Here is a 13,852-nt window from a genome sequence, read left to right as displayed (position 1 = left end):
TGGCTTTTTCCACCAGTCATTCTGAAGGTTCGCACAGAGACTCAGCATGAGACCCCTGCCATGTGACCATTTGCTGGGCAGCTAAAGAACCCTCATTGTTGTGGTTGGTGAATAGATTTGCGTGATAGCAATAAAATGCAGGTTGCCAGTTTGTGGTGGCAGTGGAGTTGGGGGGGGTGGGGGAGGAGGGTTACAGTGGTGTTACAAACACAGTATTAAATAATTGGATGATCTGCTGTCCTTTTAAAAATGTAATGAACTCAAGTCACTTCCAGTTATAAACTTGACAAAAATGAGAAGGTATAACCATATTTAAGTTGCCTTCACTGTTTGTGCTCCACAAGAAGTGAGGATATTGCCCTAGTTTTGATTTCTCTCTAATGTGGCACATTATCAGTTGTTTTTCCTACATTTCTGTCTGTCATTTATTATTTTTCCATGTGCCCAGTTATCATGTATTTGATCTACTGTGTTAATATAATGTGTTGTAAGACTTATTTAGGGACAAGAAGCAGCAGGAGGCCATTCAGCCCATTCAGCCAGCTCCACCATTCAATGCAATCATCCACTTCATCCATTTTCCCCACATTATCCCCATATCCCTTTGTGTCAATTGTGATTTAGAAATCTGTCAATCTCTGCTGTAAACATACTCAGTGGTTGGGAGTTTCTGCCTCCACTGGTGGTGTGCATCCTGGCAGTGGGGGTGACATGGGGATCTTCCAGTTTCAGGGACATTTGTGATATTTTGCATGGCTTGCAACTTCTGCCACCAGGAAACCCACCGCAGGCTGACGCCATCAGCAGAAATGGGAGATCCCGTTGTCAAGAAGGACCAGAAAATTTCACAGCCCTCGGGGGTAGAGAATTCTTAAGACTAGCAGCCCTCTGAGTAGCTGCTTTAGATGATTATTTTAGGATCAATTAATCCACCAGAAGATGCATACAACACTCTGGACGATTCAGCATTCTATCTGTTGTGTGCTTCACTTAACACATATTAGCCGGCAAAGTAAGCAGCCAGAGAAATGAAGATAGAAATCTTGTGGGTAAATTATTAAAATGTTGGATTTCAGTTGCCTTTTGGGTAGAATCTTGTGAAATAGCTGGTCAGCTGTTTTTCCAGAAGTTTTTAAAATATACCTTTGTCATCATGCTGCTATTCTATGAATAAATGGCCAGCCCAACAAACTAGGCAACAGAGAAGGAGAATGGTGTGCTCCCATTGACAAAGGTTACAAGTTTATTTATTGGTGTCACAAGTCGGCTTACATTAACACTGCAATGAACTGTGAAAATCTCCTAGTCACCACAGTCCAGCGCCTGTTTGGGTACGTTGAGGGAGAATTCATCATGGCCGATGCACCTAACCAACATATATTTTGGACTGTGGAAGGAAAGCAGAGCACCCGGAGGAAATCCACACAGATTAGGGCAGAACATGCAGACTCCACACAGACTCCACACAAACAGTAACCCAAGCCTAGCACTGTGAGGCAGCAGTACTAACTATGTCATCGCGCTGCCCCATATTGTAACATGATTGAGGAGGGATAAATAATGGACCACAGTTGAAGTCATAAGGGGTGTTGTTTGTGACCCATTATTAAGGTGGTTTCAGTGTCATGCCTGGGTTAGAATTCTAAGTGTGGAGCTTCGTAGTGTTGTGGGAAAGATGGGCATGGAAATTTAGAAGATGTTTTCTTTTGGAGAAGAAACCTTGAAATGTTGGCAGTTTTCACTTCCGAGTAAAATCATTTTCAGACTAGTTGAGAACTGTTTCCACGAACCATCAAAAGTATTCTCAATCCTACAAATTGCAAACATTTAGGACAGGATTTCCTTTTGACACTAGGAAGTGTTGAATAAATACGTTATTGTCAAAAACAGGAGGCGTTGATGAAAAACATGAGCAGCACGAATGAAGCTAAATTTATCTGGGATAGTTCGCCTTTGAGTGCTTTCTTATTTTTCTCTCTCTACCTCCTCCTCCTTTGGAACCCAACCCCTGTACTAAACAGGCAATCAGGATTTGGGACGTAGATGGTGGCGGGGAGACTGGAGTAGGGCAAGTGAGTTTACATGATTTACTGAGGAAAGAAGGCTGACCTATTGACCCATCCATTGCAAAACAATGGGTAGCTTTTTTTAGTTTTGATTTATGAAAGACTGAACATACGACTCTTATTAATTTCTCTGCATAACCAAACGATAAAATCAGACTACATCTTGGCTGCACTTCCATTGCAAGGATGGCCACATTGTATTTTTATTTATCCTCAAACATGAAATCTGAACAGGTTACTTGGATTTGTTTTGTTGTGTTCATTATGTGGAGCTGGGTGTTCCCGGCATTTATTGCCCATCCCTAATTGTCCTTGGCAGTAATAAGATAACTAAGCAACTTGTTCAGCGTCTTAACTAAGAGGGCAGTTCAGAATCAGTCACAATGTCAAAGGCCAGATCAGGCAATGACAACAGACTTCCTTCCCTGAAGAACACCAGTGAAGCATTGTGTTGTTATGACCTTCTGGTGGATTTATGACACACTGATGCCAGCTTTTTAAGATTGAAATCAAATTTTTAGATGATTATTATTAGTCCAGGCCTCAGGATCGCTAATTCCGTTGTTTAATCACTGCACTACTATTCCTACCTACATGGTGGCATGGTGTCACACTGATCAGCATTGCTGCCTCACAGCGCCAGGGACCCAGATTCAATTCCAGCCTCAGGTCACTGTCTGTGCGGAGTTTGCATGTTCTCTCCGCGTCTGCGTGGGTTTCTTCTGGATACTCCAGTTTCCTCCCACAATGCAAAGGTGTGCTGGTTAGGTTGATTGGCCATGCTAAATTGACGCTAGTGTCAGGGAGATTAGCAGGGTAAATATATGGAGTTATAGGAATAGGGCCTGGGTGGGATTTGGTCGATGCAGCCTTGATGGGACGAATAGGCTCCTTCTGCATTGTAGGGAATCTATGATTCTAGGAAATGTGTACTATCCCAAGGACAGCTCAACATGCTTCACTTCAACTTTGGTTGAAGTGCGATCATTGTTGCTCTGTACACAATGTGACAACAAATTTGCTTGTAGGAAGATCTCAAGTACAGTAATCACAATGAATGACTACTTAACATGTCTCCTTTTTAAATTTTTATTGGGTTTGGTTGAGGGATGAATGTTGGCCTGATGAGTGAGAGAGTCCCTTCTGTTTCTCTGAACAGTTTCATTGAATCCTATGCTCATTTGAGCAAGGCAGGTGGATCTAAGCTTAAAATCTTGTCCAATTTTGTCAGTTTTTGCAGTTGTGCTTGCCTTGGAAGACTGGGTTGGATGGGAACAGAATGCTAGTTGGGGAGTGATGTTAGTGGTGGGTACCACTTCAGAGCAATCAAAAGTGGAATGCCAAGTTTAGCCCCTGATTTCTTACAATGATTTGGTCTCAAGCTTCTGGAGTAGAATATTAACTCAGAAGAACATGCAAGTTGGAAAACAGTTCACCTGTAATCTTGTAACAAATTTTTCCATTTATGGCCGGAAATCCCCAACCTCGCCCCTGGCTGGGATTCTTCAGTCCCGCTGCAGTGGCTGGAGCTTTGACTGAGCACAAATTCTCCATTCTCACTGGCAGCAGTAGCGGGATGCATGAGACTGGACAATTTCTGACAGCTTCATGCTTAGTCCCAGCTTGCTTCTTCTCATTTCTTATGCATGTTGCAATGAATTATGTACTTAGATCTGTAGGAGCAAAAGTAGGCCATTCGGCCCATTGAGTTTGCTCCAGCATTCAATAAAATCATGATTGATATGATAATTCTCAACTTCATTCTCCTGTCTTACCCCAAAAATCTTGATTCCCTTTCCATTTAACAATCTACCTCAGTCTTGAACATAATGACCCAGCCTTTTCAGCTCTCTGCAATAAAGAATTCCGCAGATTCACTACCCTCCGAAAGAAGAAATTTCTCCTCGTGTCTGTCTCTCACTGTTAGATAATTCCCTCTGGTCCTGAGTTTCCATATGGAGAAGATGTTTAATCTGATGGGTGATACTGAGCTGAATTCTTTATTCTGTCCTGGGATGTGGGCATCACTGGCAGGGCCAGCATTTTTGCCCGTTCCTCATTGCCCTTGAACTAAATCACTTGCTAGCCATTTAAGAGTGAACTGCATTGCTGTGGGCCTGCGGTGACATGTAGGCGGACCAGTGGTAAGCATGGCAAGTTTCCTTAGTGAACTAGATGGTAGTCATGGTCACCATGATTGATTTTTCATTCTAGATTTATTAATCAAATTAAAATTCGAACAGTTGCCATGATGAGTTTTGAACCCATGTCTCCAGAGCAACAGCATCTGAAGTGTTCCATTTCTGGGGTTAATCAACCTTATTTTGAATTAAACAGAATGGTCTGTCATTTTAACATGTGACTGATCTCTGCGCCTCCCAGTCCTCCCCCGCTGTATTTTGATAACTTTTTTTTCTTTCCAAAACAGCACTGGTTAAAATGGTGCAGCAGTCAGCTCTATTTTCACTCCCTACAACACAGACCAGTCTCTGAAGCTCTGCCAAGAACAACACAGACAGTGGGGAATGTTGTTTTTTTGAGACACCAGTCAGTCACAGAGCATTGTCTCTCGCTCTTCGCGAGCTGTGCCAGTGCTGAAAGCGGATTTAATCACTGAAATAAAAACAAATGGAATCGGGTAACAGCTTCTTAAGCCGGCTCGATGCCTCCAGTAATTATCCCCCCGTGATAACTGCTTCTGTCTTTATTCCACAGTAAAACTGTATTAATTCAAAAGTGGCTGTGACTGGAAAAGCTTTTCAGTGTAACTTCTGTGACGTTCTATGATTTGTTAGATGAGTTCCTTTTCTCTCCCATTCTCCCCGTATTTCCAGCCTCTTGCTGCAGGGCTACTTTCTGCATAGAGAAGTGCTTATCTCGTCCAAAAGAAGTGTGGACAGGATAGAGTCTTTGGGCGCTGTAGTGTCTTGGAACTCGTGACTGCTTTTCTTTTTCACAAGCTTCTTAATGTGCACAACGTCTAATATCAAATTGTTTGCAATTTGCAAACCCCTTGTCTTGAGGTCAAAAGCATACATTTCTTTTTTAAAAAATAGTGCCGTTAACGTTCTTGCCTGCTCTCTCTCTCTCAATTCGCCTTTTAGATCAATTATCCAAGGGCATGATGGTGTTTTGTATTTAAGGTTTTTGTCTTTCTTTGCCAAGCTTTTCCTCTGCTGTCCAGGAAAATAATGCAGTCGTGGCGAAAGGCCAAGAATTTCAGCTTTCCATCATTTCCTAAACTTCATTCAAATGGGGGCGATTCGGATAAGCCAGAGGGAAGAAGGTATGAGAGAGAGGGGGTGAAAAAACGAGACAGAGCTGGGTTCAGCGGCAGGACAGGGAGGCCTAAAGAGAGGTTTGACTTGATGGGGGAGGGGGAATAGTCAGAAGGATATGAACTATAAGACTCTCAAGCTTTGAAGACTGTTTTATGTCGGTAACAGCACATTAACGTCAGTTTTGTTTGTTCACCGTAGCCCACTGGTAGATGTGATTTTGGTAAAAAATATTCAACTCAGACATGATAATCAAGCCTTTTAAGTTGATACATTAAAAGCAAAATGCTTTTTGTTCTGCCTTAAGATCAATCTTTAATCTATGATATTATCTACCCAGTAACCTCATAGCCGCCCATCTTCAGATGCTCTCTATAGATAGAGTACAATCATTCCTAAATTTCTTCTGTTGGTAGAATTTGTAATTCTTGACATCCCACTTGAGTCCACACAATGACTGATTGAAATGGAAAAATATCTCTTTGCAGGAATGGAACTGAGGCACATAATGCAAGATAAAGATCGCTTTAGTTTGTACTGGTCTTGGCTGAAACTGAAAGGGATAGTCTCGAATCTTGCTTCATTGAGGAAGGCCATTCAGCCCATCATGTTTGGGATGTGTAATGTCATAAAATGTGTATATATAGCCTTTTTGTTATTCATTCGTGGGACATGGGCATTGCGGGCTGGCCAGCATTTATCTGCCATGACGGGATTCAAGCCCTGGTCCCCAGAACCTTTCACTGAGTTTCTGAATAAAAAGTCTAGTGATAATACATTAGTTCATCACCTTCCCTTTAAATATATATAAGGCCTGGATGGCCAATATTGTGAAACATTAATCTGAGAGAAGCCTTGAAATGAAATTTGTCTGTGAAATGAAAGTGTGCACATATGGAGAAAGGAACAGGTAATAACTTCTGGTAACAGACATTATAACAAAGTGAGAATTCTCAGTGACACCTCTAGTTTTCATAGCTTTGCTAAAAGCTTATTGTTTTGTCACTTATCAATGCTCTCTCTCAATTAATATCAGCATATCTGTTGAATTGTCTATCGCTGAATAAGATTGGAACAGAAATAAGTGTAGAGTGAAGGTTGCATTAAATAAGTCTGAAAACTGGATTCTAAATGATGCCGGCACAAATTGATTGCGCTGGAACATTGAATCAGTGCCTGTAGAAAGTCTGGTGAATTAATCAGCCTGTACTCGTCTTCCTCTATCTATGTCCTGAATAAATGACTGCATATTTCGACAGAGAGAAATAAAAGCTGGCAGCTTGAGTGTTTGCTGACTTTATGAAAAGATTAAGGGTAGACTTGGCAAGAGACCAAGTTAAAGCTACTATCTGGAGGAGTAGACAACTGGGCTGCGTTTGTTTTTGAAAAAAAAGTTTGAACGTTTATCAGCAGTTGCCATGTTGATCTAATTGCATTTTCCTGTGTTTTAAATAACATTTATAATGGAGTCTTCAATTGACATCCTAGTTAAAGCTGTGAACTGTTAGCTATTTTTTATTGGATTCTGGTAAAGGAATCTTGAAGGTCAGAATTATATCCGTAGCTTCCAGCTGACTTTACATTTAAGGTGGGAGATGTTTTGATGAAAAGAGAAGCCTAAATCTGCTTTGGGCAGTTAATGTTGTTGAACATTGTTAAATCATTTTGACCACACAGAAAAAAACTACCTCAAAAGAGTAGCCACTATCGCAGTGGTGGGCAATCAACGTTCTAATTGCGGCCTACATAATGTTTTTGTCAAGAGGCTGAAAGCAGAGTTTGTGAGAGAGCAGGGGTGGGAAGTTACAAAAAAACATTGGAATGAGTGAGAGTGGAGCGATTGATTGGTGAATATTTGTCTTGCTTCCCTCATTAGCCATTCAAACACTAGTGCAATTTCATAGTAAGGTTTTATTCAAAATAAAGTTTTTATAATAGCTGTAGTAAAGATTACGGGGAGTAGTAAGGTTTACTAACTAAAACAAGCAAATAAGCAAATGCTTAAAACACATACCTGTGTAACTAAGAAATGTAGAACCTTTATTTTAGGTACTACTGTTTTTAATGTTTATTTATTAATGTCACAAGTAGGTTTACTTAAACACTGTAATGAAGTTACTGCGACACTCCAGCGCCTGTTCGGGTACACTGAGGGAGGATTTAGCATGGCCAATGTACCTAACCAGTACGTCTTTCGGATTGTGGGGGAAAACCGGAGCACCCAGAGGAAACCCATGCAAATACGGGGAGAATGTGCGGACTCCGGAGACGGAAGATTTTTGGCCACAGTTACTTGCCCCATGGGTCCCAGATTCCTCATAGAGGGCATTGTACCAAAATGGCTTTCACTTCACTGCCAGTTCCAGTGCAAAAGCCAATAGTCAGTGGCCAAATGTAATTGTAATGAACAGCAAGTGCCATCGTTCACTACTGACTGTGAATTCTGTCTCTTTGTCATGTTTAATTGCAATATTCGACATCCAGTCAGGAATGCTTTGGTTTAATTTGTAAATTGTGTTTTTATGACCTCACTCTGACTGTGGCCAATTGCTTTCCGTACAAACAGGCAAACCCAACAAAGCTGTGTCAAATGATGTTGAGTAATTGTGTTGCATTTTACCCCAGCAATTCAAATGACTGTACGTAATTGACCATTGATGATCTGGGTACTTTGATAAGCTCGTTTTTAGGTTGATGGATGACTGCAATTGTTGATGTGTAAGTTTAGCTATTATCTTTTAATGTTTAGACATCCTTTTGACTTTTAGATAACAGTCTGAAGATGTGTTATAGTCTGAGCTAGCAGACATGCAGATCAAATCTTTTTCAATAAAGCTGTAGTTCACTTATTTTGCATACTTTATTGTTTTTAGCACCCCCACCCCCCCGCCTCCCCGGCTTTCTCTTGTCTCGTATCTGTATCAGGAATCTGCATTTCATTATACTCTCGCTCTGTCTAAAGTAAACACTGCAGCATTGGTTAGAATCTTTAGTTTTACATTCCCACATGGTTTAATACTGCATGTATTCCTCTCAACTTGAAAGCTTAAGTTACAAAATTCAACTGCATTTATTGCAATGAAGAAAGATTAACTTTTGATTTTGAGACTGATATGTGAAACTTGCTAAATTGAACATTTTCACAATCTAAGTCCAACCTGATTGGTAGAGGAATTGCCAGTATTAACTAAAACACGTTTGAGTCAGGAGCAAAACTCTTGAAATTGATTGGGTGGTATTTGTTCAATCCTGTTTGAAATTGTGGTGCGCTACCCTCAATTTAAGCGTTGAGGAAACAAGCTTCGATAAGTGGAGATTTTAAAACAGTTTCATTTATTCTTTCTGTGGGCATTACTGACACTGACAAGGCTAGCATTTGTTGTCCATCCTTAATTGCCCTTGAACTGAGTGCCTGCTAACCAGCTGCCATATGGGTTTCAAACCCATGTCCCTCAAAAGCTCAGGCCTCTGCCCAGCCACTAGCCCAGTGACATTACTCCTGTGCCACCATCTCTTATGAACTTCACCTTGGGAAGCTATGAAATCTTGTCTTACTCAAGGTGGGCCTTAACTTTCATTGTTTTATTTGCACAAAATAACAAATCCCTAAAATCATCAGGTTTCAATAGTTTTTGCTACTATTATATATAGCCTTTTGGATCTTCATTGTCAATGTTAACCATAGATTGACAAGTTGCCAGTCTTATACTGTAGAGAATCTGAATTATCATTAATGCAGTTGATTAGTGACTCAGGCACAATAGTTTTCCCAATTCAATCCCTTCTCTTATGTTATTGACTCTTCCCTGAGCAATTAATTCTTACATTAGTTTTTGCGTAATATATTTTATCCTAAATTGCAACTTAAAAAGCAAAGTATTTGGCAATGAGTTTTCCAAAGGTTATTGGATTTGTGGATAAGACCAGAGGATTGGAAGATGCTATTAATCAAGTGGAGGAAGAGACAACTCAATACTTATAGGCTGGTGAGTTTTGTCAGTTGTGGAGAAATTGCTGCAATCTGTCATCAGAGAGATGAAGGAAGGAGTTGAAAATGTTTAGACTGATTAGAGAGAGGTGGGATGGTTTTATGAAAGTCTTGTCTAGCTAACCTAATTGAGATCTTCAACAATCATTGAGGTGTTGGACAAAAAATGAATAGATGTCATGTACGTGGATGTTCAAAGCTGATTTGTTATATTTCCACACAATGAATTGCTAGCTAAAACCGAAACCTGTGGCATTGGTGATAACCAATTTCATACCCATGACACAAAACTGAGGTAGAAAGCAAGACTTTCCGATATAGTTTATTTATTATTGTCACAAATAGGCTTACATTAACGTCGCAATGAAATTACTGTGAAAATACCCCAGTCGCCACACTCCGTCGCCTGTTCAGGTACACTGAGGGAGAGATAAGCATGGCCAATGCATATAACCAGTATGTCTTTTGGACTGTGGGAGAAAGCCGGATCACCCGGAGGAAACCCATGCAGAAAAGGGGAGAACATACACACTAAGCACAAACAGGGACCCAAGCCGGGAATCAAACCCAGGACCTAGGTGCTGTGAGGTAGCAGTGCTAACCACTAACTAACTCAAAAGAGTCTTCCTGAAAGGTATATGATTTCCCTCAAAGATCATGGTCATGATATTTGACTACTGGCTGTAATGAATTGTGAAAGAGATTAAAAATTGCAGAAGAACAATGAACAGTTAAACACAATGTACACAGTGATGGTAGAGGCAGTTCAGCATAGTGTGAGGTGCTACACATTATGGGTGGGATTTTCCAGTTGCATTCATCTCAAGACCAGAAAATCCCACCCGAGGTCAACGAACTTTTACATAGTGAGAATGACAGATGAGGGAGTGCTGAGTTGGCAGATTAAGTGCACAATTCATCAAAAAGACAAATGAGATTGACTCCAAGACAAGTAGAGAATGTAAGAGTAAGAAGGCATTACTGCAATTTTACACAGCAATTGAGTGACCTGGAATATTGCATTTAATTTTGGGTGCTTCAGTTCAGGAAAATGATACTGGCTTGAACCAATTCACCAGCATACAATGCCGATGAATTTGTGATAATAGAACATAGAACATTACAGCGCAGTACAGGCCCTTCAGCCCTTGATGTTGCACCGACCAGTGGAACCAATCTAATGACCCACTAACCTAAACTATTCCAATATTATCCATATGCCTATCCACTGACCATTTGAACGCCCTTAAAGTTGGCGAGTCCACAACTGCTGCAGGCAGGGCATTCCACGCCCTTACTACCCTCTGAGTAAAGAACCTACCTCTGACATCCGTCCTATAACTACCACTCCTTAATTCAAAGCTATGTCCCCTCGTGTTAGCCATCACCAACCGAGGAAAAGGGCTCTCACTGTCCACCCTATCCAATCCTTTGATCATCTTGTATGCCTCAATTAGATCACCTCGCAACCTTCTTCTCTCTAATGAAATTAACCTTAAGTCCCTCAGCCTTTCCTCATAAGACCTTCCCACCATACTAGGCAACATCCTGGTAAACCTCCTCTGCACCCTTTCCAATGCCTCCACATCTTTCTTATAATGCGGCGACCAGAATTGTACGCAATACTCCAAGTGCGGCCGCACCAGAGTTTTGTACAGTTCTAATATGACCTCATGGCTCTGAAATTCAATCACTCTACCAATAAAAGCTAACACACTGTATGCCTTCTTAACAACCTTATCAACCTGGGTGCCAACTTCCAGGGATCTATGCACATGTACCCCGAGATCTCTCTGATTGTCAACACTACTAAGAGTTCTTCAATTAGCCCTATATTCTGTACTCCTGTTACTCTTACCAAAGTGAATCACCTCACACTTTTCCGTATTAAGCTCCATTTGCCACCTCTCGGCCCAGCTCTGCAGCTTATCTATGTCCCTCTGCAAACTGTAACATCCATCCTCACTGTCTACAACTCCTCCAACTTTGGTGTTGTCAGCAAATTTACTAATCCACCCTTCTACACCCTCATCTAGGTCATTTATAAAAATGACAAACAGCAGTGGCCCCAAAACAGATCCTTGAGGTACACCACTTGTAACTGAACTCCAGGTTGAATATTTCCCATCAACCACCACCCTCTGTCTTCTATCAGCTAGCCAATTCCTGATCCAAACTGCTAAATCACCCTCAATCCCATGCATCTGCATTTTCTGCAGTAGCTTACCATGGGGAACCTCATCAAACGCTTTGCTAAAATCCATATACACCACGTCAACTGTCTTACCCTTATCTACCTTTTTGGTTACCTTTTCAAAAAACTCAATAAGGTTTGTGAGACACGACCTACATAAGTTTGGGATGTTTTTCCTAGAGGTTAAGGAGTGATTTTAGTATGATAATCCCGAATAATTGCCAAGTCTCTTGGAATTCAAGCAAAGTTCATCAAAAGTGGCCCCAGGAAAAGCCTCTGTGTTTGGGATTTCAGAATGTGGAATGCACCTGCAGCTTCAGGAGATCACAGGCACAAATTGAATCCAGCTGCTTTGGAGACTCAAGGTGGCACAGTGGTTAGCACTGCTGCCTCACAGCGCCAGGGACTGCGGTTCAGTTCCTGATATGGGTCACTGTCTGTATGGAGTCTGCACATTCTCCCTGTGTCTGTATGGGTTTCCTCCAGGTGTTCAGGTTTCCTCCCACACACAGTCTGAAAGACATGCTGGTTAGGTACATCACTCATGCTAAATTCTCCCTCAGTGTACCCAAACAGGTGGTGACTAGGGTATTTTCACAGTAATTTCATTGCAGTGTTACTGTAAGCTTACTTGTAACACTAATAACTAAACTTATACTTGAGAAATGAGAGTATTATAAGTGGGGAGAAATAAGAAGAAACTGGGATATAAAAATGGAAACTAACAACAATGGTTCAACAGAGCTGACAAATTTGATGGCATTTTCCATAGTACCTCCTGTGCAAAGTTTCTGAGAAAGCAGTGAGTGTAGAATTTTTTGAGCCAAGTAATAGGGAATAGAGCCTGGGTAGGATTGCGTTCAGTGCAGATTGGATGGGCCAGATGGCCTCCATCTGCATTATAGGAATTCTATGATTCTAATTAGTTTCCCTTATTGCTATCTGAAAGGGATCTAGTGTTGATTCTGCTAGTTTGAAACAGCTGGTTTTGTCAGCTAATTCCTTCTAGTGGATTTTTCCCTTTTTCCTGTCCCTTTCTGTTGCCTTGAATTGTTTGCTCTTCCTCTCCTCTTCACTGGAGCTTCTAAAATTTCGACGGTTTCAGTTGATTGAATGTTGTGTGGTGATGGGGTTGCTGGTGGTTTCCAGTTGGACGTGTTGGGCATGTTGAGGTGTCTCACCACGTTCTTTGGTTTCATGTTCTGTTGTTGAAGTGGGTGCATGTACAAAGGCAAAGCCAACTTGTTTGGAATATCGATGTAAGGTTGGTACAGTTGGGGTGGAGCTATTAACGCCATTCTATTCACAATTGGCGGTGGTGCTTGTGAAATAGGGTACAAGTCCATGTCCCTTGGCTTAAAGTGTTGCTTTTGATGTTTCTTTGCTCGGGGTGCGACATCTGTGTAAGAAGGGTTAACTCCAGTGATGGCAGCTATCTGATGGGCATTGCTCAGGTCGGCAAAAGCTCGCTCAGGCATAACTGGGTTGTAAAGCGTTGTCCGAGGCACACCGTTCACAAACCTATGAAGGATGGTCAGCCATATCCCACTGCTGATGGGATTGAGGGTAACCCTTGGCCAAAGTGAAGCCAAGCTGTGGAGAGCTTCTCTATTCCATCCAGATTCAGAAAAATGATCATCAGTATGATAGAGCGCAGAGAAATAAATATCCAACCTCGTGCTGGGATAGTTTACCAAGAAATCACACATCTTGTTTATACAGTAGTGGGGTCTTTCATTGCACGGGGTGTAATTGGAATAGATGGTTATGTAAGCAATATTTTCATAGGAATACAAAAGTGTATCTAGATAGCCATCTATATCAAAGAAGATAGATTCTGGATGAAGATGATATAAAGTACAATTAGTTACTTGTCCTTTCTGCACTAAGGTACCAGATGATAATTTCAGCTCGTAGAAGACCAGATGCCTGCCACTCTGTAGTTGAGCATAGGGAAACCCAAAGCTTTCATAAAATTCAATGTAGGAAACACGTGCTTCTTCCCCTGTCTTGATGTGATATGGACATTTTGGACAGCTTTCAGTGAAATACAGCCAGTAGTAAGGTTTCACCAGTGTGCCCTGAGGAGCAATATATTCTTCATAAATGGCTGTCATGATGGCTGGTTCATCTCCGCATTTGGAAAGTATAATTTCATTGCACCATCATAATCCTTTAAGAAAAATGTATTCCTGAAAGAGAAGTTAAAATGGGTGCTGATTATTTACAGAAAGGTGCTTTTACAGGGATTGTGTAAGAAGGAAAGGCAGTCAATGTTCCAAATTTAGTATAAAAGTAGACAATGGAAACTCAAAACCTTCGGCAG

General features: G+C 41.2%; 1 protein-coding gene across 1 annotated transcript; it reads right to left on the bottom strand.

Moving 5' to 3' along the window:
- Positions 1-12,521: 12,521 nt before the first annotated feature.
- Positions 12,522-13,643, bottom strand: LOC145348409 (putative deaminase APOBEC-4). The gene has a single exon (XM_080196629.1). The coding sequence runs from the start codon at positions 13,641-13,643 to the stop codon at positions 12,522-12,524; it is 1,122 nt and encodes a 373-aa protein (XP_080052755.1).
- Positions 13,644-13,852: the final 209 nt, after the last annotated feature.

This window comes from Carcharhinus amblyrhynchos, chromosome 9 (assembly GCF_965287045.1).
Source record: "Carcharhinus amblyrhynchos chromosome 9, sCarAmb.v2.hapA, whole genome shotgun sequence".
NCBI classification, from domain to species: domain Eukaryota; kingdom Metazoa; phylum Chordata; class Chondrichthyes; order Carcharhiniformes; family Carcharhinidae; genus Carcharhinus; species Carcharhinus amblyrhynchos.
Note: the sequence above shows the minus strand (reverse complement) of the source record. Positions and strands in the feature narration are given on the sequence as shown.